Raw genomic sequence first — 26,618 nt, 5'->3', positions numbered from 1 at the left:
TGCCTCTTCAAAGAATGAAGAGGTAGGCCAGTGGAAAAGTGGTGGGCAGCAATGTAAAGTTTAGTGATCGAAAGTACAAAGCTCCAGGAGAGGAAGGGGGTACTGAGAGAGTTGCCTTCAGGGTTTCTATGTTTAGGTTTTTTTTTTTTTTTCTTTTTTTAAAGATTTTATTTATTTATTTTTCAGAGGGAGAGCGAGCACAGGCAGACAGAGTGGAAGGCAGAGTCAGAGGGAGAAGCAGACTCCCCGTGGAGCAAGGAGCCCGATGTGGGACTCGATCCCAGGTCGCTGGGATCATGACCTGAGCGGAAGGCAGCTGCTTAACCAACTGAGCCACCCAGGCGTCCCATGTTTAGGGGTTTTTAATGAGTTCTTTTGCTGAACTATCTTAAGCAATCAGTGTGTGCTGGTTGTGCCAATCAGAGCTTTGGTCACATATCTGTCTACCTATTAGGTTAATGTCTCTGTGCTGATGGTCTTTTTTTTCTTTCTTTTCCTTTCTTTTTTTATTTTCTGACATCAGGAGGCTTATATGTCTTAACTGCTCCTTGCCTGTGATATCGACAAATGCTTTGTGGTTGTCTTTTTTTTTTTTTTTTTAAGATTTTATTTATTTATTTGACAGAGAGAGAGAGAGAGATCACAAGTAGAGAGGAGAGGTAGGCAGAGAGAGAAGGGAAAGCAGGCTCCCTGCTCAGGCGAGAGCCCCATGTGGGGCTCCATCCCAGGGCCCTGAGATCATGACCTGAGGCAAAGGCAGAGGCTTAACCCACCCAGCCACCCAGGCGCCCTAATTGTCTTATTTTAGCATGTTTTGCAGAAGTCATTTCTGCAAAGGCTGCAAAGCAAAATGTTCGTGCAGTCTTGTCCAAACTGCAAAACAGGATGTCAGTGCTGTTTTATTTTAGCTGTCCTGACTCCGTATTTTCTTATTGGGAATCATGGCCTTGACTACCTATCCAACTAACTCCTAACAGTGGAACCTCACATATAAGCTGCCTCACATACAAACTGCCAACGCTTGTTATTTAGTAATAAAAATAAAATACTGCACTAGAGATATTAACAGGAACAATCAAACTTGCGGGCACAGGAAAGGCTTATCTAAAACACCTCCAAATCCTAAAATAATTGCTTTCCTCAACTCCTAATAGAGGACTGCAATCTGGTTATCAGCGTACACTATGATTGGCCGATTTAACTAAATCCCCTTCGAGAGAACCCACATTCTGAAAGAGTACTTTTTTAACCCCCCCAAATCCTCTAATTGATTAAGTTCATTCCACAGCGAAGGGTCTCTGGGACCTCGAATTTTTAATCTGAAAGCCTTAATTTTAGCTTCCATAATCAACCCTCCCCTCCCACCCTCCACAGGTGATGAAATCACAGGTTTCAATTCAGATCACATGATAGAAAAATGGGGGGGGGGGCGTGCAAATTTTCAGGGTTTGGGGATTGCAAACGTAGGGGAGCGACGCCATCTCCTGGTAAGAGATGGGAATGAGCAAGAAAAAAGCCAAATGCAATTTAGGGGCTAAATCGCGGCAGCTTTCGTTTCAAAGCGTCAAGCCGCGAATCTGCGGGGCCCGTGCACTCCGAGATCCGCCCCTTCTGGTGGCTCTGACCACTCCAGGGAGTCCTGCGCAGCGTGATTGACAGGCCAACGGCCCGGTCCGTTACCCAAACTCGCCACTCCGGAAACAGTGACCGGATCTCTCCGGAAGCTCAGGGTCCGCGCTCTCCCAGCATCCTTTGCTTTCCGGCTGTGCTCAGTCCTGTCCGGCCAGTCCCGCCTTGCGCGCCCATTTCGAGCCCGAGTTTCCCAGCTCGAGTTCCCACGCTCGGGAACCCGGAACAGATTTTCCAGGACTCGGTTCTTGGGCCGTGGCTATGGGGGCAGGAATGGCGCAGCTCGAGGGTTACTACTTTTCGGCTGCCCTGAGCTGCACCTTTTTAGTGTCCTGTCTCCTCTTTTCCGCCTTCAGCCGGGCGCTGCGAGAGCCCTACATGGACGAGATCTTCCACCTACCGCAGGCGCAGCGCTACTGTGAGGGCCATTTCTCCCTCTCGCAGGTGGGGTCCCCAACCTGTCCCCCCACCCTCGGAGAGGCCGGAGAGGGCCCACCCCCACCCCCACTACTTTCTTCCACCCTTATCCCTTTGGTATCTCCATCTACCCTTCCAGCTTCGGAATATGAAAGGAACTGGGTAATAATCTCTTGTTCCTGTCCCTGAGGTCTGTGAAGAATCTGTTTAATCAATCAGCAGAAGAAGATCTGTGTCCCAGGAAGTGGTGTTTTGGGGGATGAACTGATGTGTCTGCTTTACCGCAGGGTACAACCCAGACGCGACACACGTTTCCCTCTTAGCAGCTCTCCCAATCTCCAGATCAGAGGCAATGGGCTGCCCCTTGGAAATGACAGAAAACGTCACGGTAGTTCACTTGAGGGCTTCGCTCTGTGGTACCATAGGGAGTGGGTACTATGGGATACTGTGGGGGGGTGGGCGGGACCTTCAGCCACCAAGAAGTGTCAAGTTCCGTTCATTCCATCCTGGGTGTTTCTAGAACCTTCTGTTAACTGGGTAAAGTGGCACCCAGCGAAGCGGCATCATGTTGGAATACATGCTTGGCCTCGTAAATTTGAAGAGAAATAAAGTAGTGTATTATCCTTCCTTTTCTGGGAAAGCAATATAGAATAATGGCTAAAAATATAAAGTCTGTGGTTAAAGACCTGATTTTAGATCTTTGTGCTGTAATTTACTAGTTACCTGACCTTGGACATTTTTTAAGTTTCAGGTTACTCGTCTGAGAAAGTTCTTGCAGGATCTACTGTAGGGCATTTTGCAGGATTAAATACAGAGGATTTGGCCCAATTCTTGGCTCAGTACATGTTAGCTATCATTATAGAGCGTGTGGTGTGATCTCTTTGGATGCTTCTTTTTCTCCAAAACCTTAAGAGTTCCAGCCAATGTTTCCTCATTTCAAAACTGGAACACTTGGAAGTCACCAGAACACTCTTCAGGGTGTCTGCAGGGTAGGTCTTGGACATGGAAACTGATTTTAAGTTATTGCTGCTTACTGATGACAGATACCTCCGCACAAAACAGGTACAGAGGCAAAATGTAAGCACAGCTTTTCTTTAGAGGAGACACTTGACCTGCTGAGGTCTTATCTAACCACTGGGTCACAGAACAACTTCTCACAATGTCTGATTGTCGGTAGAGACGGTTTTGAGCTTGACCTCCTTGTGTTGGTCCTGTCAGTGTTTCATCTTGCTCTTGCTTCATTGTTGGCTTTCCTTTTTTAAGTGGGATCCCATGATTACTACGTTACCTGGCTTATACCTGCTGTCAGTTGGAGTGGTCAAACCTGCCAGCTGGATCTTTGGATGGTCAGAACATGTCGTCTGCTCCATTGGAATGCTCAGATTTGTTAATCTTCTGTTCAGTGTCGGCAACTTCTATTTGCTGTATTTGCTTTTCCGCAAGGTCCAACCCAGACACAAGGTATGTTTCCAAAATAATTTATTACAAGTTTAGGTGTAGTCAGGTGCACCATTTTGATAAATTGGTTTTATGAGATTTGGTGAAAAGTATCTTCTACTCATTGTGTTAATATTTTGTTAAGCTAAAAAGCAATCCCTCTACCCCTGTTTTGGAAGAAATCTGTATTTAAATATTTGAATAACTTATTTATTTATAAGACCTGAAGTAAATGTGAATCAGATGAGTTCAGTAAATGTTTATTGTGCTTGTTATGTGTGCTAGGCACTAAGACCACAGAAATAAATAAGGTTTTGTTGTTGTTGTTTTTACCAAACTTGTATCTTCACTAGGAAAAACAGGAATACCTACATTTACCTCAGAAATTTTGAGGTGGATTGCCTGACTTTGAATTCTGTCCATTTACAAGTTGTGTTACTTTCAGCAGGTTACCCCTAGTGATGCCTTGTCTTCATCTGTTAAATGGGAATAATATAGAATCCGCATCACAGGATTGTAAGGTCTACAGGAGCTTAATAAGTGGAAGGTGTTTAGAACAATGCCTGATAGAATAGTAAGGACTCAATAATTATAATAATTATTTTTAGCTTAAATGATACCAATAGTATAAATTGGGAGAGGGAGATAGGTAAAAGATGCTATGAGGACACAGAAGGAGTAGAGGAGTAAAGGAGCACTTACTTTGCAGGCTGACTGGCAGGAAGATGTATGGGTGGCATTGGGTAAGACTTCACAGAAAAGATGCTACCTGAGCTGAATCTTGGTGAACAGACAGGACTGTAGGATGGGGAATGAAATCTGACAGTAGAAAAAGCACAAGCAAAGGTAGAGAGGAGTTGAGCAACAAGATGCAGAGAGGATTGCTTTTTGGAATAACTAGATTATAACATGTAAGGACGTGAGGCTGGACAAGTAAATAGGGGTGAAGTCATGAACGTCTTTATATGTCACAGAAAGGATTTGAATGTTATCTAGTAAGTGGTGAACAGCCTTTATTTTTAACCCAGAAAATGGCATGGTCTGATTGGTGATTTAAAGTAAGTGGAGAATAAAATTTCGGGAGATAAGAATGCTTTCAAAATGGGAAATAGTCTGTGAAAAACACCAAAATTTTTTTTTAATTAAAAAGTTTAAAAGTGTTTAGCTTTCGACTGGGCCCACTATTTTCAGGAAAAACCCTGAAAGTTCATCATGAAACAATAAGATCGTTGGGTATAGTAGTATAAATGATAATGTGTATTTACATTCTCGCTACTGTAGAGTTTAGAAGGGGGTATCTTTAAAAGAAATTGATGATGATGGCTAAGCGAATGCTCACTGGAAGCACTACGAATTAAAGTTCAGGGAAGTGAAACCATTGCCCCATGTCCCATTCATCAGCATGTTCCTTATAGTATTTATTTAGTTCAGTGTCTTCCATACAGTAACTCCTTAACTATTTGCTGAATGACTCAAAGTATTTCAGGACATAGAAGCTTTGCCATACACGTGTATTGTCTTCATGGCTTCCAAACCTATTGCTATAACTAAAAGTTACCAGAAAGCATCCTTACAAATGTATATTTGTGTATATATATATACAAATATATACAAATATATATTTGTTTTTGCAAAACTAGAAATAAGATTAACATTAAATAATTTTACTCAAGATTCAGATAGATTTTTAAAAAATTAATCTCTGTGTTAGCTTAGCAGAAATGGCATATTTATTGTGAAAATAATTTTACATGTGTTTTCTCTTCCCCTTAGGCTGCCTCAAGTGTCCAGAGAATCTTGTCAACATTAACATTAGCAGTATTTCCCACACTCTATTTTTTTAACTTTCTTTATTATACAGAAGCAGGATCCATGTTTTTTACTCTTTTTGCTTATTTGATGTGTCTTTATGGAAATCATAAAACTTCAGCTTTGCTTGGATTTTGTGGCTTCATGTTTCGTCAAACTAATATCATCTGGGCTGTCTTCTGCGCGGGAAACATCATTGCACAAAAATTAACTGAAGCTTGGAAAACTGAGCTACAAAAGAAAAAGGAGGAGAGGCTTCCCCCTATTAAAGGACCATTTTCAGAATTCAGGAAAATTTTTCAGTTTCTTTTGGCTTATTCCATGTCCTTTAAGAACTTGAGTATGCTTTTCCTTTTGACTTGGCCCTACATCCTTCTAATGTTTCTGTTTTGTGTTTTTGTAGTTGTTAATGGTGGGATCGTTATTGGTGATCGAAGTAGTCATGAAGCCTGTCTACATTTTCCTCAACTCTTTTACTTTTTCTCTTTTACTCTCTTTTTTTCGTTTCCTCACCTATTGTCTCCTAGCAAAATTAGGGCTTTTCTTAGCTTAGTTTGGAAACGTAGAATTCAGTTTTTTGTGATTACTTTAGTCTCTCTATTTTTAGTTTGGAAATTCACTTATGCTCATAAATACTTGCTTGCAGATAATAGACATTATACATTCTATGTGTGGAAAAGAGTTTTTCAAAGATACGAGATTGTGAAATACTTGTTAGTTCCAATATATATATTTGCTGGTTGGAGTATAGCTGACTCATTGAAATCAAAGTCAATTTTCTGGAATTTAATGTTTTTCATATGCTTGTTTACTGTTACAGTACCTCAGAAACTGCTAGAATTTCGTTACTTCATTTTACCTTATATTATTTATAGGCTTAACATACCTCTGCCACCTATATCTAGGCTTGTTTGTGAACTGGGTTGCTATGCAGTTGTTAATTTCCTAACTTTTTACATCTTCCTGAACAAGACTTTCCAGTGGCCAAATAGTCAGGACATTCAGAGGTTTATGTGGTAACATCGGAGATATATATTGAATTCTAAAAATAGACTTATTTAGACTATCTCCACAATGAACAACTGAACAGGTAAAAATAATGAACTTTCTTTTGGGGACAATAGTGGTCCACAGATCACATCAGATTTTTTGTGTTTTAAACATCAGATATATGTGTTTTAAACATATATAATAAATCCAAGGAAGTGGTAAAGAACTGAGAAGAGTTTAAGACTTGCTCCATAAGCCTAAATAATGCAAAATGAAATTGTTTACAGTTACTTCATGATATCCCTTTGGTACTGCTGGCCACTCAAAAAGTTTGAAAAAAATTTGTAAGTATTAGTTTAAGAAAACTGAGCTTTATAGTACTGAAACTTATTTATTAATTCTCTTCAGAAAGCAATAGCAGGCAAAGTATTTGAAAAAATTTGCAAATGATCAGGTAATATTCTTGATTGAAAGGTTACTTAACATTTCAGTAAATATAATTTTAATCATAAGGCAAAATAGACTCACAAAGATAATGTTATAAATTAGAAGCTCATCTAGTTTATCTTGTAATTAAGTTGTTGATTTTTGTTAAAAGTCTAGAAATGATCAACCCCTTTCACTAACTCTTTACTTTTGTTTTATTTATTTATTTTTTTAGAGAGAGAGAGAGTGCATGCACATGTGAGTGGCTGGAGGAGGGATGCAGGGAAGGGAAGGCAGAAAGAGAAGGAGAGAGAATCTTAAGCAGACTCCATGCCCAGTGCAGAGCTCGATGTGGGGCTCAGTCTCACAGCCCTGAGACCTGAACTGAAATCAAGAATTGGGTGCTTACCCCACTGAGCATCCCAAGCACCCCACTAATTATTTTTTTAAGTATTTATTTAAGTAATCTCTACACCCAGTGTGGGGCTTGAACTCATGACCCCAAGATCAAGAGTGGCACACTATTGACTGAGACAACCATGCCTCCCTTTCGCTAATTCTTAGTATGAAATGTATGATGGACGAAGGTAAAATGTGTTGATGATAATACCTTTTAAAAGGGATTTTCATTCTAAAATACATTACTGTATAGTTTCTTATGGCTGCCGTAACAAATAACAACAAACTTGGTAGCTTAAAAGTATCTGTCATAGCTCTCGAGGCTGGAAGTCTAAAATTAAGGTGTTGGCAGGGCTGGTTACTTCTGGAGGCTCTGAGGGAGAATCTAGCATGCAGTTCTTGCTGTTCCTTGGTTTACAGATGCAGCACTCCAATCTCTGCCTCTGTCTTCACATGGTCTTTCTCTTATAAAGATAATGTCATTGGTTAGGGTTTACCCTAATCCAGGATGGTCTCATGTTGAGATCTTTAATTAAGTCTACAAAGACCCTTTTACCAAACAAGGGCACATTTACAGGTTCCAAGTAAACATCTTTTTTGTGGGATACTTTTCACCCACTGAAGTTACCAAAGTATATTTTAGGATAAATAAAATTAGTAGGAAATAATTCCTTTGCTGAGATATTTTAAATTATGTCTTTACTGAAAGGTAATTCTGAGATAACGTAATTACAAAAGAAAAGGTAATTGGTATTTGATTCCATTATCCAAAATAGAATTGAAAGGAACTTTAGAAATCATTTGATCTAATCTTATTTTGTAGGTTAGGGAGCTACCTCTTAGATAGGATTTTTTGTGTGAGTCTTTGGATTCTGTGTCTACTATTTCTTGTACATTCATTGTGTTGTCATTCCGTTACAGAAAAGTATTATTCAGACATGTTAATTTTGACATGAAAACAGAACTGTGAATACAATTTATTTTTTAATTTCACTTTACATTTGTAAACTTAAAAATAACTGTGAAAAAATTACTTTGTCTTTAATGTTGGATTGTGCTTTGGGTTTTAAACGGTGGGTAGATGTGGAAAGGATTCTGCATTTGCAAATATAAAATTGTACAGGTGAAAATTACAGATACAGTCTTAAGTAATAAGTACAGGGCAATCTTGTATTCTGTTCAGTACTTAGAAAGTAGATTGACTCTGGTTGTAACAGTGATTGTTGACAGATGTCTTTACTCATTTTATTTTTTGGTAATTAGGTAAGAAAACACAAAGAAATTATTATATTATAATGATCTGAGTTCCAGGATATCAAAATAAATAACTTCCTTATCTGTTATTATTAATGCAAGGCTTTTGTGATTAAGAATATTTCTGAGTTGCATTCTAACAAACATGAGAAGACCATTCCACTCCATAGATTAGGGGAATCACTGTTCCAGTTTATTTGTAAGTGTTAAATTCCTGCTATTTTAAGAGATTGTTTGGAGGAAATCCACACTCAGAGAGAAACAGGTTAACCTTCCTTGTTTTCTATAAAGTATATAAAATACAGTACTTAACATTTTAAAAAAGAATACTGTGAATTAAAAGGTGCTGTGGAGTGTAGCTTTTAGAAATATCCTAAGTTGCATTTGTGTTTTGAATATTTTTCAAGAATTATTGAGTACATATTTTTGACATGAATTTTTAAGAAGTTAAATGTAATTGAATTTCTTGATTAAAAGATGATTATTTTAAGAAAAGTACTGATATGTTGGACAGGCTGTGGAGCCTTGCAATTATTACTGAAATCTTTAAGTAGGATTATTTTAAAGAATGTCATAGAAAGATTTAGTCCATACATTTTTAAGCCTTGTAATAAATCTTTTTGAACTTTTTCTATCTTACATGAAATTCCATAGATAAAAAGTATTTCTGTTCTATGGTGTCAGTAAGCTTGCAGTGTGCTGTGTGTTTCCTCACATATTTATGTTTTCTTTTAGTGGATACCTAGGGATCTTTTTAATGTATCTTATGTTTTAAAATTATTTGGAAATACAATGTTCCTGAGCTTACTAAACATAGAATGTCATTTTGGTAAGATAAATTGTGTTAGCTGTCTGACCTCTTCCTCCTCCTCTTAAAGTTATTTCTGGAACATGCTTAGTCTGTCATGAAGTACATTAATTTAAGTAGCTTTAATATAGTTTATTTCTAATAGATAAATATCTAAATGTAGTATATTTCTAGTTTGAATTTAACGGCCACTATGCTTGACATTTTTATTTTTTTCTTGATAATTGCTGAAGACAGGAGAGGAAAAGAAAAGAGAGCCTCATTATTAGTGGACAGTTATTTTAGTTATTTTAGTATTTAAGTAAAATACTGATAGGAAAAATGAATTCATGTTGATTAGGTTGAGAGCATTTATTATCTTTGAGGCAATTAGAATTTTTTTAAGTGAAACAAGAAAAAAGTATCATGAAAAAGCTTTTTTGAATGGAAATTTAAATATGACTTAGAAACCATGGGCTTGTAGAAAAAGCATTTAACATGAAAGTTAGGATTTCTGTATTTGTGGCTTTAGATTTAATAAACTAAGTGATTTAGTCTTTTGTCCTCATTTCAAATGAGAACAGTATTTGTCATGACTCTGGTTATTCTAGCCTGACATATGTCTAGTCGTATTTCAGAAATAATTCAGCCCCCGCCATATATCCATAAAGTTCATAAATATATAGTAAATGTCAAATAAATGTATACTGAATGAAGTTTTTAGTATAGGATGAAGTGAATGTCTTAGAAAAATCATACTATATAACCATAAGCTAATTTTAGGAAATAAATCACATGCTTCTTAATGAAAGCCATCCTAAACTTTTTTCTGCCTAAATTTTCTGACGTAGTTTTAACTTTTTTTATTTACTGTAGTGTTTAAAACTTACACATGTATTTACTTGTAAATATGTTATAATGTTATTATAATAGGATGTGATTTCAAAATTGTTGCTGTTTATTTAAAATAAGAAAGTAACTTTCAACCATTAAAATATAATAGCAGTAAAACTTTGATGCTTATTAAACTCTTAAGGGAAAAGAGATTTCAACCATTTATGAATAATTTGTGTTATTTTAGTTAAGCTGCATTTTAGTATATTAGGGATAACTGTCACTTTTTATTTAGGGTATTTTTTGATGTATTTAAATGTGGACAATATGACAAACATTTCCAATATAAAACAGTATAGCTGAGAAAATGATAATAAAAATGGATAGATGATATATTTTTTAACACTTACCCATGAATCTAACACTAAATTCTTTAACATTTGGAAATTATTTCTAGGGTAAGAAGTGTTGCCACGGTAAAGAAATCCAATAATATCATATTTTCTTGTTAAAAATTGGGCATTTGATGAATTCAATGTTAATTAAATTTGAGCCCAGTGCTTCACCATCAGACAAAAAGAGATATGGTATTTTTCTGAGGAGATAAATATTAAGCTTTGTATTGATATTTTTTCACACAGACTGGAACTTTACCATGATTCAGTTCAGTTGAACCATTGGGGTTGAGGGGTCATAAAAAATTAGGAAGAGAGGGAAGAAAACTAATGGTAACTAATAATTGCTGTCATTTATTGAGTACCTACAGTGTTCTAGGCATTGTACTAGCTGTTTTGTAAACATTGTCTCATTTGATCCAACTTATATTTATATGAAGCAGATACTCATTTGTCTTTCACTGCTGGAGAAACTAAAGTTAAGGCAGATCAGGCAAGTCCCCAAAGTCAGCGCTGTCACTGAACATAGATTGGCTTGACTCCCAAGCCTGTGAGGGTTTTTTTTTTGTTTTTTTGTTTTTTTGTTTTTAAGATTTTGTTTATTTGATTTGTTTATTTGCTGAGAGACTCAGCAAGAGAGGGAACACAAGCATGGGGAATGGGAGAGGGAGAAGCAAGCCTCCCTCCAAGCAGGGAGCCCAGATGCTGGGCTCAATCCCAGGACCCTGGGATCATGACCTGAGCTGAAGGCAGCCGATTCATGACTGAGCCACCCAGGTGCTCCCCCCGCCCCCCACTGCCACCAAGCCTTTTAACTGAGAATCTGCCTCAGAAAATTTTTCATTAGGAGAAGTAAAATATGGAGAGAGAGGTGATAATCTGTCTTGACTCTGCATTAGCCAGAAAATTCATGACCTATTGTTTTTTGTACCTAGTCATTTTTTTAAATGCTAGCAGCTGTTTAAAGGAGCATGAACAGATAGTTATATGAGAAAGGACTTTTAAAACTATATTTAGGATGTTTAGCTTGGAGAAATATAGATCCTACAATTTGATAAGCTCTTATAATTGAGTAAGTATTTGGAAGAAGGATTGGACTGTTCTTTATTCCCTGAAGTTTATATCAAGGGCCAACAGATTTCAGCTGATTAAATTTAAAAAAAAAAGTACATTCTGTAATTTTTTAGTCTCTCTCTGGGAATAGATCCAGAAAAAAGTAAGTTTCTCCACTCATTGACAAGATTTCTGTTTAGCAGGAATGCTTCAGAAGAGATTCAGATCGTAAGTAGAGTTAAAATGTTTTTTTAAGGTGTCTCACAACCCAGTGATTTGAAATTCATTAAGTTTGTTACAACTAATATTTTTTGCATTAATGAATAAGTCATGGTGAAGTATTTCTGGTGGATTGCATGCTGTATTTAATATATTTTAAATTTCTGAACAAAAACTGTACTTTTAACTCTACTTGTTTAGAAATAAATTTGAGATATACAACTTAGTAGGACATATTTTTAGCTGTAGTGTTTAAGCGTACTGCTAATGTAGTTTAAATTTGTTTTCTATTTTTTAAAATCCCCTTTACATTAGTGAAGAGAATGTGCTTCTATTTGAAAAGGATTTTCCTCAAGATAAATAGGGCAAGCACTATCTATAAAATGTTTTTAAATGCAGTATCCACTAGGTGGTGATATTATACTATATTTCTGAGTGTTCTGGTACTAAAACTTTCTTAATCTGTGTTAACTTTTTTTATAGTTTTAGTTTTGAACTACAAAGTAATTTATAGTCATCCATGTCTATTTATTATAATGTTATTCACAATATTTTCTAAATTATATGAAGCTAAGGTAAATGTAAAAAAACAATCATTTTTGTGTTGTGTAATCCTTTTAGGTGATATAACCTAATATATCTTCTCATATGGCTTTCTTTATTTCATATGGTGTAGATGAGATCTTTTCCCACAGTCAGTGAATGATGATGGTAAAAACTTGGAAACTCCTTTATCATTAAATTAGCCACTATTTTAAGTGCTTTACCCATATTTATGAATCATAACAAACCTGTGGGATCAGTACCATTTTTAATATTTTCACTCTGCACAGGAAGAAACTGCATATAGGAAGATTAAATATTTTGCCCAAGATCACAAAATAACTGGCTGAGCTGGGGTTTACATCTAAAGCAGGCTGACTCCAGAATCCATATTAACTTATCAGTTGATGGAGAAAAGGGTGAAGGGCATCAAGTCTACCTTCCAATAATAGCGTTTTAGAAAGAAAAGCATGAGGAATGTGGTTATACTCCCTATTTTTATAAGTCAGGACAATGAGGCCCACACTAATTTTGAGTATTCCAGAGGCAGATCTTCCATCTGCCATGTTATCCTCCAGTTCTGTTTTGGTGATAGTATCTCAGAGTGAAATGTGTATGTACTTAAGAATTTAAGGGAGGGGAAAAAACAAAACCCTCAGGACTGGAGTCTTAGTCATATTTACATTGAAATAAAGACCTTTGTTTTAATTAGATGATTCCAGCTACCAAATGGAGGAGCATAGTTGTTTGAAAATTATTACTTAGTTTCTCCAAAGAGACTCCCATTTGGAAGCAAATTGTCAAACATGACATACTTTGGAATTTTTTAAAAATTTTGACTGGAAAAGCTTAATCTTTTTTAAAAAACCTATAAGTACATGTTGTAGATGCTTTTAAGTTTTATATTTTGTTAGATAACCATGCCGTAAAATGGAAATGTTTATTTGACTTCTACAATTATATTGTGGTTTTTTGTCATTTAAAACTGATTTTTAAGTAAATCTATTTATAAGAATAAAAGATATACTTGTTTTCTTTTTTAAAAAGTTTGTTCAAATATGGTTTCATTTTGCTTGTAAATAAATTCATGTTTTATAATAATTTATTGCGTCTAACATATTCTCTAAACTGGTTGCTAATGGCTCATTGACTCTGTACTACTAGCTTTTTTTTTTTTTTTTTGCCTACCACCCACCAATCCTTCATTTTATTAGTCTTAAAATAATTGAATAATATTGGTAAGCATCTGTAATGAGTGCCTGTCATTAGCTTAGATAAGTATATAATCTTCCTTTTATTTTCATAGTAGTGGAAGGCAGTTAAACTACTGGACAATCACCTTGGACTTGTAGTTCTGCTCTGTTAGACATCCGGTTTTTACTTTTTACTGGGCTTCATGGAGTTTCCTCCACTTATATTTCAGCCAACAACTTAAACACTGGTTTGGGGGTTCCTCCTCCATGTTCCCCTCCTTTCCAGGATTTCCCTTCTTAATTTTTAGCCACCCAAAACACCATCCTTTCATACCTCAAGACAGTGATGTTGCAGCTTCCTGGGCTCAGAAAAAATCATATAAGCATGGATCTCACCCAGTGGGATCTTCCAATGATCAAATCCTATCCAGTTCCTGTCTGCTTTTGGTTGCTCTTCAGTGCTTTTAAATAGGTGTGGTTGTTTTGTTGTTGTTGTTTTTATTTTTGTTTTTTTCCTTTTTAAGTTTGTCAGTCTGCAGAAGAGTTAATGTGATAAAAGTTCCACTGCCGTTACCTGCCCAGGGACTATCGTCTTGATTATAGTTGTCATGTATTATGCATAGTCTCTCTGTTTATGGGTAAGGAAATTGGGGTGTTACTTTTGCTTTGAAGAACTAAAAAGGAGAGTTCCCACAAATATATGGGGACAGTAAGTTACAGACTCTTAATATGGTCCACTAATATAGTAAATCATAAAATTTGTAATTAAATCCAACAGCTATTTCAAGGTCCCTTATATAAGAATGGTATCAAAAACACAAAAGTGACTAATCTATTCCAGACAAGAGTAGCTCACCTTTTAATTGGGGGCTAACTGATGCAAGGTATAATCACTAAGGCGGAATATAAAGCTTGGGAGTTGACTTGGGGATAGAGATTATATCTGACAAAAATATTTCATGGGAAAAATTACATTTGAGACTATTTGAGGGGGATGGGTAAAGACATTGTAAAACCCAAAAAACAAAAAACATTCCAGACACAGTAAAGAGGCATGGACAGATTGCACAGTAAAAATTATCCCACTTGAGCAGTAGGTGATGACAATAGTGACCAACATTAATGGAGCACTTGCTATGCACTAAGCACCAGTTTAAGTCTTAAATATGGACTAGTTTATTTAAGCATCATAATAACTACGAGGCAAATGCTATTATCCCCATTTTATTGAGGAAATTGAAGTACAAGGGAACGGAAACTCTGTAAACAGGAAGTGTGACTCTAGGACCACCTGCCCTTTTAGACAGGGTGCTATAATAAATATCTCTAAATTTGTGTAATCGGACAGCCTGTGCTTGGAAGGAGTTAAGATTAGTTTTATGAAGAAAACAATGTTCTGCTGTAGGCAATGAGGAGCAAAGAGAACATACATCCTATAAACAGACCCTATTATAAGTGGGGCTGGAGGAACAAAGCTATTATTTGAGAGAGGATAGCCAGAAGATGAAGATGAAGGGGATTGCCCATGTCACCGCCTTAGATCCTGTTACATGTGGTATAAGGACTAGGGAAAAGAGCATTCATTTTTTTTTTTTTTCACATGTTCCATTAGCCCACATATATATATATATCATTAGTTTTTAATGTAGTGTTCATTGGTTGCATACAACAGTGTTCCTCACCATATGTCCCCTCCCTAATATCCATCACCTGGTTACTCCATTCCCCCATCCTCCTCCCTCCTCTAACCTTCAATTTGGTTCCCAGAGTCCAGAGTCTCTCATGGTTTGTCTCCCTCTCTGATTTCTTTCCGTTCAGTTTTCCTTTCCTTCCCCTCTTCCTCTGCTATTCCTTATCTTCCACATATGAGTGAAACCATATGATAATTGTCTTTCTCTGCTTGACTTATTTTACTTAGCATAGTTCCCTCCAGTTCCATCCATATCAATGCAAATGGTGGGTATTTGTCCTTTCTGATGGCTGAGTAATATTCCTTTGTATATATGAACCACATCTTTATCCATTCATCTGTTGAAAGGCATTTCAGCTCCTTCCACAGTTTGGCTATAGTGGATGTTGCTGTTAGGAACATTGGGGGGCATGTGGCCCTCTTAACTACATCTGTATCTTTGGGGTAAACACCTAGTAGTGCAATTGCTGGGTCATAGGGTAGCTCTATTTTTAACATCTTGGGGAGCCTCCATACTGTTTTTTGGAGTGGCTGCACCAGCTTGCATTACCACCAACAGTTTAGGAGTGTTCCCTTTCTCCACATCCTCATCAATAATTGTTTCCTGTCTTGATAATTTTTGCCATTCTAACTGGTGTAAGGTGGTATCTCATTTTGGTTTTGATTTGTATTTCCCTGATGGCTAGTGATGTTGAACATTTTTTCATGTGTCTGTTAACCATTTGTATGTCTTCTTTGGAGAAGTGCCTATTCATGTCTTCTGCTCGATTCTTGTTTTTTGGTGTTGAGTTTGAGAAGTTCTTTATAGATCTTGGATACCAGCCCTTTATCCATAGTGTCATTTGCAAAAATTTTCTCCCATTCCATGAGTTGCCTCTTAGCTTTGCTGACACTTTCCTTTGCTGTGCAGAAGCTTTTTATTTTAATGAAGTTCAAAAAGTTTATTTTTGCTTTTGTTTCCCTTGCTTTTAGAGACACGTCTTGAAGGAGGTCATTATGGGCAACGTCAAAGAGGTTACTATGTTTTCCTCGAGGATTTTGATGGATTCCTGTTTCACCTTTAGGTCTTTCATCTATTTTGAGTTTATCTTTGTGTATGGTGTAAGAGAATGGTCCAGCTTCATTCTTCTGCATGTGGCTGTCCAATTTTCCCAGCACTAAATTATTTATTGGAGAGACTGTATTTTTTCCATTGAATATTCTTTCCTGATTTGTTGAAGATTAGTTGATCATAGAGTTGAGGGTTTATTTCTGGGTTCTCTATTCTGTTTCATTGATCTATGTGTCTGTTTTTGTGCCAATACCATGCTGTCTTGATGATCACAGCTTTGTAATATAGCTTGAAATCAGGCATTGTGATGCCCCAGCTTGGTTTTCTTTTTCAACAGTCCCCTGGCAATTTGGGCTCTTCTCTGGTTCCAAAGAAATTTTAGGGTTGTTTGTACCAGCTCTGTGAAAAATGTTGTTGGTATTTTGATAGGGATTGCATTGGAAGTGTAGATTGCTCTGAGCACCACAGACATTTTCACAATGTTTATTCTCCCAACCCATGACTATGGAATGTTTTTCCATCTCTTTGTGTCTTCCTCAATTTCTTTCATTAGTGTTCTGTAATTTCTAGAGTGTAAATCCTTTATCTCTCTCTTTAGGTTTATTCCTAAATATCTTATGGGTTTGGGTGCTATTGTAAATGGAATCAATTTCTTAATTGGAGAAGGGCATTCTTAATAAGGAACATGAATTTGAGGGGGGCACCCTAAAACGTTTGGCCTGAAATGTTCGAAGCCAGGAAGAGACATGTAGTGTTCTCAGGAGGAACGTTTCATGGGAGGAAGCAGGTACTATATTAGTCTTTCTCAGTAGGTACTGGTCAGTGTGTTTCTTTTATAATCTGTCTGTCTCTAAAAATATGGTGGGAGAACCAAATGTAGATTAAGAAATCTGGCCTGATCTGGAAGGGTAACTTTAAATGATACTGTGTATCTGTTTGGTATTATGACTGTGTGACCAAATACACGGTGAAGTTGCAGAGGTGTAAGGAGGCCCTTGGACTAGGGAGATTCATAAGCAAGGGAGAGCTTTCTGATCTAGGAGAGCAATCTTTAATTAACCAATCTAGAAATCTATGCCTTGATCATTTTGTCCCTTTTTGAAATAATGCAGGGGAAACTAGCACATTATGGCTAATCCCGTATTAACATTTTAGTATTCTATGAGACCATCCATGTGTGTCCCCCTCCAAGCCTCCAGTCATCACCATCCCTCCCACCCCCCTCACTGCCCACCTGCACCTATGTACAAATACTTCTGGATACAATGAGCCTGAGAACTTTAGGAACATTGCTAGGAAAAGAAGGAAGAAAGTGAAGTAGGAAGATGAAGAAAAATTAAGGACCACCAGGAAAGGGTAGTCCAGAGAGGAAACATTTCTTCATACATTGTCGACCCTGAGAATTTCTAAATTAAAATATTTTATTCAGGAGGATCATTTCTTATGGAATGCATATAGAATATGCATATATATGAAAAGGAAGAAGAGTATAATATGATCTGGATTGAAAGGCCATACTATCTCTGCTTACACAATCAAAATTCAGATGTTAATGTTAATTCCTTAGTGGGAATAACTACTGGGCAACTATTAATCTCCTTTTTGCGTATCTTGTTTTCAAAATGCATTATCCCCACTTGCACTGAAGGTGGCAATCTTGGACATCTTTTCCAGTTGTGAGTGTAACAGGAACTATATCATTTTACTTACCCACATAATGTTACAAATACTAATGATTTTTTTCATTACTTTTGAAAGACATTCTTTAAATATGTTTAGCTTTAGACAAATATTGCTTGCTTATGTTTGTCAGGGGGCATTTTGGAAATGTGACCAGTGCAAACTTGAATCAGATGATTACAACTGCATTTCACTTCCCATTATTAAGAATATGTTAAAAATTCTATTTTCTACTTTTTTTTCATTTGAAGTACCAGTCAAACCTGGACCTTGGATCTTATAAACACAGCTTTCATTCCTGTGAAATATATATATCACACATATGTGTGATATATATATGCATATATATATCATATTATATATGATTACATAGTAGTTCCCAAAAGCTTTTGTTGATGAGAAATTCTTGTTTCCTTTATATCTGGCCATTAGACAAGAAGTCAGCCATTCTCTGAGTTGTTCTATATAACTGGTTACTTGATAAAGGAAGAAAGCAAAGTAATTGTATTTGTATTGCTATATGAGTAACATACAAAGTGAATGTTTTATTTATATTTTAAAGATTTTATTTATTTGTCAGAGAGAGCACAAGCAGGGGGAGCAGCAGTCAGAGGGAGAAGCAGACTCCCCACTGAGCAAGGAACCTGATGTGGTACTTGATCCCAGGGCCCCAGGATCATGACCCTGTTTGAAGGCACATGCTTAACCAACTGAGCCACCCAGGCATTCTGGAAGTGAATGTTTTAAATAGTCATTCATTTTAGATGAAACAAATGTGATTTGGAAGTTTCTGCAGGTCTCCAAATGGTTTTCAGTGATATGATATGACTTGATAGACTATTTATGGGTCCTCTGTTTTTTATAATATTTGATATTATAGTGGCTCTTTCTTTAATTTGGTTTGTCCATTGATCTATATGAAAACTTCCATGAACTATTTATCATCCAGTGATATTTTCTCAGTCTCAAGAAATAAATAATTCAGTTTGGAATATCATAAATTCATTAGCATGTGCTCTGTGATACTCCAGATGTACTGTTATTTTTCTTAGTAAATTCCCAGTTAAATGTTTATCATTAAACTGTAAGGGATTAGTATAATTTTGCTTTCTCCCTACTCCAGTTTTCCTCTATTAGCAAATTCTTATCAAATTGAAATAATGGCAGTTTTTGGAAGAAAAGTAGCTCATTATGACAAATAATTGGCAATAGTGTAGGAAGAAAATTCTGATCAAATGTGGCCTTCTTATTTCTTAACGGTTTAATTTGGGCTTAATATTTTAAAAGGATAATTAAATCATAATCAAAATTAGCATTTAAATTATTCTAGTTTATATAACTCTATTTTATTATTAGAATAACTTCCCTCTAACAACTAAGGGAGAAAATGATTGAATAAAATAAAAATAAAAGAACTTTCTATTTACTGTATAGTAAGTTCTAATTGATTGTCTTTCCTCTGAAGTAGTAAGGCACCTGTAAAATATAGACACCCAGGCTAGCATCAGAAGACCTGGATCCAAATCCTGATTCTGCCTTCAACATGTGTGATCCAAGTAGGTGAGCCCGCCAAGATCAAATGAGAAAAGGAAATACACATGAAAGTGATTGGATAGCTGTAAACACACACCAGTAAAGAATATGTCTTAGTTACTGAATGTGACTCCAAATAGTTCAATTAACTTTGATAGTATTTCTTGTATAGTGTTAAATAGTGTTAGATAATTGAATCATTACTTAACCATCTGCAGGAGTGTTGTGGAATGGTTTCTTCCATTAAAGTGGAATGTGTTTCTTTAACTCAAAAAGACATGGATTTTGGTAACTATTTTGTAACTTAGATACTTGCTACTATTATAGTTAAGGAGTTTGTTTTCTAAAAAACAGCACTTTGATGTTCTAAAAATGTTACATATGTTACATTTTTTAGAGTCACATTAGTTGAGCTTTTTAATGAAGTAAGGAAGAGCTAAAGGGAGTCATTGAGAGTGGAAAAAGAAACATAAATTAGGAGAGGCTATTGTCTCCCTGTCTATATCATTTGTGACTGTAAGTCCCAGTGCTTATAAAACTGGAGTGTATAGCAAACCTCATGGAGAATTTTGACAACAGCTTAACATCACTGGACATAAAACCAGAGTTCAAAATATCCACCTTCTCTAAGGTCCTCTATCTCCTTCCCTATACCAAAACCCACAGTGGTTCAAATTGAATCTGTCTTCTTTCACTCTCACTCACAATGTACAAAATTGGTAGGCTTTCACTCTGAACCATACTAGAACTCACTCAATATGATCCATAAATAAACCCCTTCAACTTAGATACCAATTACTGGTTCAGTGAATTATGGCCTCCATAACAGGGTTGGTTACATTAAGAACACATGTTGTGCCAACTTTATTCGGAAGCTATCCTTTTAGAGCTGCTCTCCTAAGAGCATCCATGGAGTCATCCAATATAGGAATAGACCACTCTTTATAACAAACAGAAACATTTTATTGTAATAAACTTAGATGTGTATGTGTGATTGTATTTTCCAAGTTTTTTCTTAGAGCCCCATAGCAATATAATTACTGGATCAATCAATAGTCATTTGCTAAGTATCTGAAAGTCCTCATTGCTGTATAAGTATGTATAATTTAATATCAGTGAGAAAACAAGATATAAGAAGATATATTCAGGAAACCTTCCATGATATTGTTTCCTTCATAACTGAGTATTTTCACTTTTTCTCATAGACATTATCATACCATGGAAATTGACAGCTTCCTTGTCTTTATTCCTTCCTAGACTAGTATGAGCTTCATGTAGTCAAGAACTGTGTCTGTTGTATTCACAAATGTCAGGCACTTATACAGCAAATATGCAATAAATTGTTTTTGACTGACTGCTTGAATAAATATGAATAACTAGATGCCTAAGGATGCCAAACTAGAACAACTTTATATTCTTTAAATATAGAACTCGAGTCAGATTTAAATCGAGCAACATTCTATGCAATTTTCATTTCCTGATTCTTTATCTGACATTCAACTACCTTGATGCTTAGAGGTCAATGTATTTTTAAGTAGAACGCCTTACTAGTTTAAAATAAAAATGACATATAAGATCCTATAATAGGAATTCAATTTGTAGCAATGTTTATACTATTAACACCTAGAATATTTTATATAATTATTGAAATATTTATTTTGACATCTACATCTACATATGTACTATTTAGAAACATAGTTACCACTTATTGGGAGATAAGTAATGTTCTAAACAAATATTTACTTAGAAACGTGTGTGTTGTGTTTGTCAGAACTATAAAAAGAAAATCCTGTATTTTTGATTATTAGAATTATAGTATTAGGTTGGCAGTTCACAATGATATAAAACATTTGGCCATATCACCAGTAAATGTCTGGCCAACACTATTTAAAATTAAAATACTCTTGCTTCTAAATGTATGGTAGAAAATCAAGGCACAATTTATAGAAAGGGCATTGAGGCTAAAGATAAAAAGCATTGCTCTTTGCAACATCAGCAGCTGTATTTGCAGCCCATGTTTCTTTTGTCATTACCCCATTTTAAAATAATATCCTTTGTCACTCAGTTTCATTGATAAATTCTTCAGGTAGCCAATTTCACAGCTCTCTCTGAAGATGTTTTGGAACTCTGAGTCACTGAGGTTTAGTTTGAATATTACATATTTTCTGCAACATTGATACTTTTCAAATAGTGAACTGTCATACCTCAATTTTTCTCTTTCCTAAATCATGTCAAATAATGGCAATGATGCAGCATTAATTTTGTTCTAATTTGTATGCATAATGATCTATTGCTTAAATGTGAATGTAATATTTTTGATGTTATATTTACCAGTGTTGTGAGAGAAAAGGTTTTTGTTTGTTTTTTTGTGTGTGTTTACATAAATAAATAGGCTGTTATTGGATGGTATTCATCTTCCCATAATGGTATTCCAACAAAAAACTGAACAAAGCAAATCGTTCACTCGTCTTTGGGTATATACAATTTTTCATTTATGTCACAGGCCTTGCCAATTTAAATAGACAATTCTTATAATTAATGAGAATGTTCTTGTGCTTTGAAGGTGACTTAAATCACAATAATTTAACCCATGCATGATTTGATGTAATGTTATAATCTTTATTAAGTAATTCTGTAAAATTTTACATTCTTATCAATACCTTTTTTAAAACTCTTATAGATCAACACATAAAAGGGATATCCAAGAGAGTCAAAATAGTTAAAACAACAGCTATTTATATAGTTCATGATTCTGATTAAGTTAGCAATGTGGACTGGACTCAACTGGGTGATTTCCTGTGGGTCTCATCTAGACTCACAAGTCTTCATTTTGACAAGGAAGGTAGCTAACTGTTCACTGGAGTTGTCAGGGAGACTGGGCCCTATGTCTCTAGCAGGCTAGCTCGTGCTCCTTCACATAGTATTGGGGTTCCCAAGAGCAGCAAGAGAGAGCAAGTTATGATGCACAAGCAATTTTCAAGTCTCTGCTTATTTTATGTTTGCTACTGTTTCATTAGACAAAGTGAATTACAGAGCCAAGACAGAGTCACTATGGAAGGGTATTGCCAAAGGGCGTGGATAAGGAGAAGGGAAGAATTTGCAATCACTTTGGATGGATTTTGGGGAAACTGACTCCTATACTCCTATGTGGCTGTACTTTTAAAAGTATTAATTCATTTGTAATTACAACTGATATTAAAACAAGTTGTGGATAGAATAAACAGCAAATGTTTTTACTCTCTTATGTTGCCAAATCTGGCAATTTAACTCACTTCCGTGACCTTAAATACTTTATTTTTAAATACATAAACTTACTTATTCTAAACATTTTACTATAAGTTCATATGTTTTGGTTCATGAGTTGTGAAATCATTAGACATTTTTAGACATTTGGCTCAGATGATGCTATATAACATTGAATTATGTGGTTCTCAATCTTTCAAGTACAAAAAATATATAATATAATCTATTAGTCCTCAAAGAGTATATTGCAACTGTTACTAGAACCCCGAATTTTTCTTTTAGAATATTTTAAACGATTCATTACACTGACCTTAGTAAATAGGTGATGTTATATATATCTAAGTAACTATCTAAAATAGTCCTCTTGTGGGTCTACCTTTATTGAAATGATTAATCTATGTTCTAAATATTTTGGAGTCCACCTTCCTTGGAATTATTTCCAAAATTCTGAAGCCATGTACTTGGAAAACAAAAACAGAAAATGTTTCTATTTCATAGAGCCATAGACTACCCATTTGTTTTTCTTTTGCTTTTTTCCCCTCCCCTTCTCCTACTTTCCTGAGTGCATTCAATGCCGTCTTTCTGTCCCTGAAGCCATTGTCAAAGGATCCTCAAGAAATAGCCTGGTGGAAATGGACTCTGGAGCTAGACTGATGTCTGGCAAGCCTTAGGTGAGTATGCGATCTTTCTGCTCACTTCATCCATTTCATTACCTAGCCCCATGCTCCAGTGAGAGGTATCAGCAGTAAGTAACAAAACAACTCTGACTTAAGCAAAAGCAAAGTAAAACAAGAAGGAATTTATTAGAAGATGAAAGAAAGAACCTCAAAAATCTAAGCCCTTCTTAGAACCTCAGGGTTAGAACTGGGCTTCGGAATTTCTTTTCCCCCATCTTGGTCTCCTCTCTATTTCTCTTTGTCTGTTAACTTACTCTCTCCAATGCAGCCAGATTTCTCCACTCAGGCAGGAAGAATGATCAGCAGGACTCGTGTTTGTATCATATCAGCTTGGCGATCACAGAGGAAGGAAGGATTTGGACTGAGGTTTCTTCCATCCATTACCTTTGATTACTCTGGCTCCAGAGCTGGAGAAGCTTATTATCATCATTAAGTACAAATTATTGAATTTTACTGCATGCCAGCCACTGTTCTGTGAACTCTCCATGATTAACTAATTTAATTCTTGCAGGAACTATTGGAGACAATCATATGAAGTAGGTATAATTCTGTATTATGTGCATTTTACAGATGAAAGAAGTGAAGAACAAAAAGATTAAATAACTTCCAAACTCACACAGCTAGTAAGTGGCAGAGCCATGGTTCAATATGAGGAAGGCTGCTTCAGGGGAGATGCTCAAGTCAGTCTGCCATGGTCTGTATGTTTGGGGCAGGTAGTGGTTGGATGTTTCCCAGATTTCTACTAGACCACTCCTGCAGTTCTATATAACCAACAATGGTTCCTCTTTGAAAAGACTGAATGTGAAATACATTTATAGGTTTCTTCCTCTGAAACATGCAATTTAGGACTCAGAAAATAATTAACCCCAAGTTTATCTGGACAGCTGGGGAAAAAAAGGACTAAATGTAATTTTGACTAGAGAGTAAATGATCATGTAAAGCAAAACCTGTCAGAAACTCTTACACTGGATTCATTTCACCTTCATAACCAAAATTAGCCCTATTTGAGCTTTATGTTATTTCATGTTCCTTGCGTGGGCATTATCAGTTTTATAAAGGGTATTGATTTTACTCTGATTCTACGAAGAAACAGCGCAAGTACTTGGTACTACTGGGTATAAATAAAACATTCATAAGTAATGAAATGACTTACAGTAATTTATAAATTAAAGTTCCACATTGTAGGGTAAATTCTTTGAATTATAGAGCAACAGGACTTTGTACCTTTTGAAATATGGTATTGTGGACAAAGCTAAATTTCCATAAACAAGGAAGTTAATTCTCTTGTCAACTCCTTTTTCTTTTCTTTTCTTTTCTTTTTTTTTAAGATTTTATTTATTTATTTGACAGATGGAAATCACAAGAAGGCAGAGAGGCACGGGGCGGTGGTGGGGGAAGCAAGCTCCCTGCCGAGCAGAGAGCCCAATGCAGGACTTGATCCCAGGACCCTGGGATCATGACCTGAGCTGAAGGCAGAGGCTTTAACCCACTGAGCCACCCAGGCGCCCTTTACCTTTGTTTTTTTGGTTTTGGTTTTGTTTTTGATTTTTGGTCAGCTGATATGTAGCTTCCCTATTTTATTTGAGCCACAGAGAACCTCCCAAGCTCCTCATTATATAAACTCTTGTTATCAATGAAGAGTCTAGAAAGATGTCTTGTGGGTTAACAACACTGTCTCACTCACTTTTGGGGCCGTTGCACCAAGTCCAGGAGCAATGCTTTTTTTTTCCCCCCTTAAATCACTGTTCTTAGTTAAAGAGAAAATAAAATCCCTTTATAAACTAGTCACTGCTCTTAAGACACCATAAACAGTGATAAAGAAGCAAACTCTGATCATCCTGAGGTGAATTTTTGGCTAAAGATGTTACTTGTCTATAACCTCAAGGGACATTATTATTCAACTTTGTATAGAGATGGTGTTGGGAAGGCCAGATGGGTTCACCTTAAGAAGAGAACAATTTTTTGTGAACTAAAACAGTCACATAGACATGCCTGTGCAAATCAAAATTAATACAGGATACCAAAGGATGTATTAGTAAGCATGTGTCTAGAGGTTCTAATAGTACAGAAATTTCTCCTATTTTCCCCCAAATTTATTGATCATGTGTTATATGCTTTGAGCCATGTCAAATATTGGCCCTCCCTCAGGAAGAGGGGGAAAACTAATTTTTTTTTTTTTTTATTTACATCTCTGGGCTAGAAATTGTCATTCATTCATTTCAATACATTTATTTTCAGAGCAGGGAACTGAGCAGTGAACTAGGGAAACAAAGTCCCTGCTATCAAGGAAATTAGGTCTAATAGAAAAGGCAGAACACAATCAGTGAATCAGATAATTTGAGATAATACTAAGTGGTACGAAGAACATTTTAAAAGTGTGATATGACAGAGAGGGTTAGAGAAGGGGACACTTGAAACAGATAAGGGCATTTTGGAGAAGAAAATATTTGTGTTGAATCCTGAATGTGAAGAAGGGAATAGCTAGAGGAAGAGTATTCCAGTAACAGCAAGGCAAAGACTCTGAGATTTATATGCACATTATCTCCTTCAATCCTCACTAGGTTTCTGTGAGCAGTGTAGTATTAGCCCAATTTTATAGACAGCAAGAAACACAGAATTAACTCATGTAAGATCCCTCACTCAGTAAGCATGATGCCATGATATGAGCTCAGGATTATCTTGCTCTTTCTGCTAGCCATGCTGCTTCACTGGGATTCAGCACTGACTACACACATGTGACAGAAGGAATTCCAAAGTGGGGGGGGGGGGGGGTTTCCTGTTCTAAACATAGGGCTAAAAATGTCCTAGGTGTTCCTGACTTTTCCTTTCTACTAAGAAATATACAAGGACTTACCTTGTCCATTTATTGATTCATGCATTCAATAGATATTTTTGAGTGTCTACAGTATGACTATAGCATGTATTAAGAGAGTCTGGAATACATTTGTGATGAATAGTGTGAAGTATTTCCTTCAAGAATTTGAAAGTGGTTTTTTTTCCCCCCTCATATATCATTTGGGAATTTTAGCAGTATAATTTGTTCTGCCAAAAGTTACGTGGAAGAAAATAAATCATTAGAATCTGAAAGTCTTCTCATTAGTTGGCCGGAATTTGTTTCTGGCATTTAATATCTAACTTAGTATTTATAAACAAATGAAGCCAACCACTTTTGGTATGGTTGGGATCTTTTCATTGGTTTGTATAACAAAATAGCATTTTATAAAGTTGTGATTTATATATGATTTATAAGACATCTAATTATTTCATTACTGAGACTGTCTCTGAATTCTGAGAAATGCCAAAGGATTCAAAATCTTCAATTCAGCCTGTCTAGGTCTACCATTGTCAATTAATTCTTT

At 36.0% G+C, this 26,618-nt stretch overlaps 1 protein-coding gene across 2 annotated transcripts; it reads left to right on the top strand.

Annotated features, from left to right (window-relative positions):
* Window positions 1-1,730: 1,730 nt before the first annotated feature.
* On the top strand, window positions 1,731-13,293 carry LOC131838884 (dol-P-Glc:Glc(2)Man(9)GlcNAc(2)-PP-Dol alpha-1,2-glucosyltransferase). 2 transcript variants are annotated; one of them, XM_059185660.1, is made up of 3 exons: window positions 1,731-2,073; window positions 3,310-3,507; window positions 5,257-13,293. In XM_059185660.1, the coding sequence occupies exons 1-3, from the start codon at window positions 1,891-1,893 to the stop codon at window positions 6,310-6,312; spliced, it is 1,437 nt and encodes a 478-aa protein (XP_059041643.1). In that variant the 5' UTR covers window positions 1,731-1,890; the 3' UTR covers window positions 6,313-13,293. The 2 variants fall into 2 exon arrangements, with proteins under 2 accessions (XP_059041643.1, XP_059041644.1); XM_059185661.1 differs by lacking the exon at window positions 1,731-2,073 and adding an exon at window positions 2,525-3,035.
* The last annotated feature ends 13,325 nt before the right edge of the window (window positions 13,294-26,618 follow it).

This window comes from Mustela lutreola, chromosome 8, assembly GCF_030435805.1.
Source record: "Mustela lutreola isolate mMusLut2 chromosome 8, mMusLut2.pri, whole genome shotgun sequence".
Taxonomy (NCBI): domain Eukaryota; kingdom Metazoa; phylum Chordata; class Mammalia; order Carnivora; family Mustelidae; genus Mustela; species Mustela lutreola.
The sequence above is the reverse complement of the archived record's forward strand: the minus strand, read 5'-3'. Positions and strand labels throughout refer to the sequence as shown.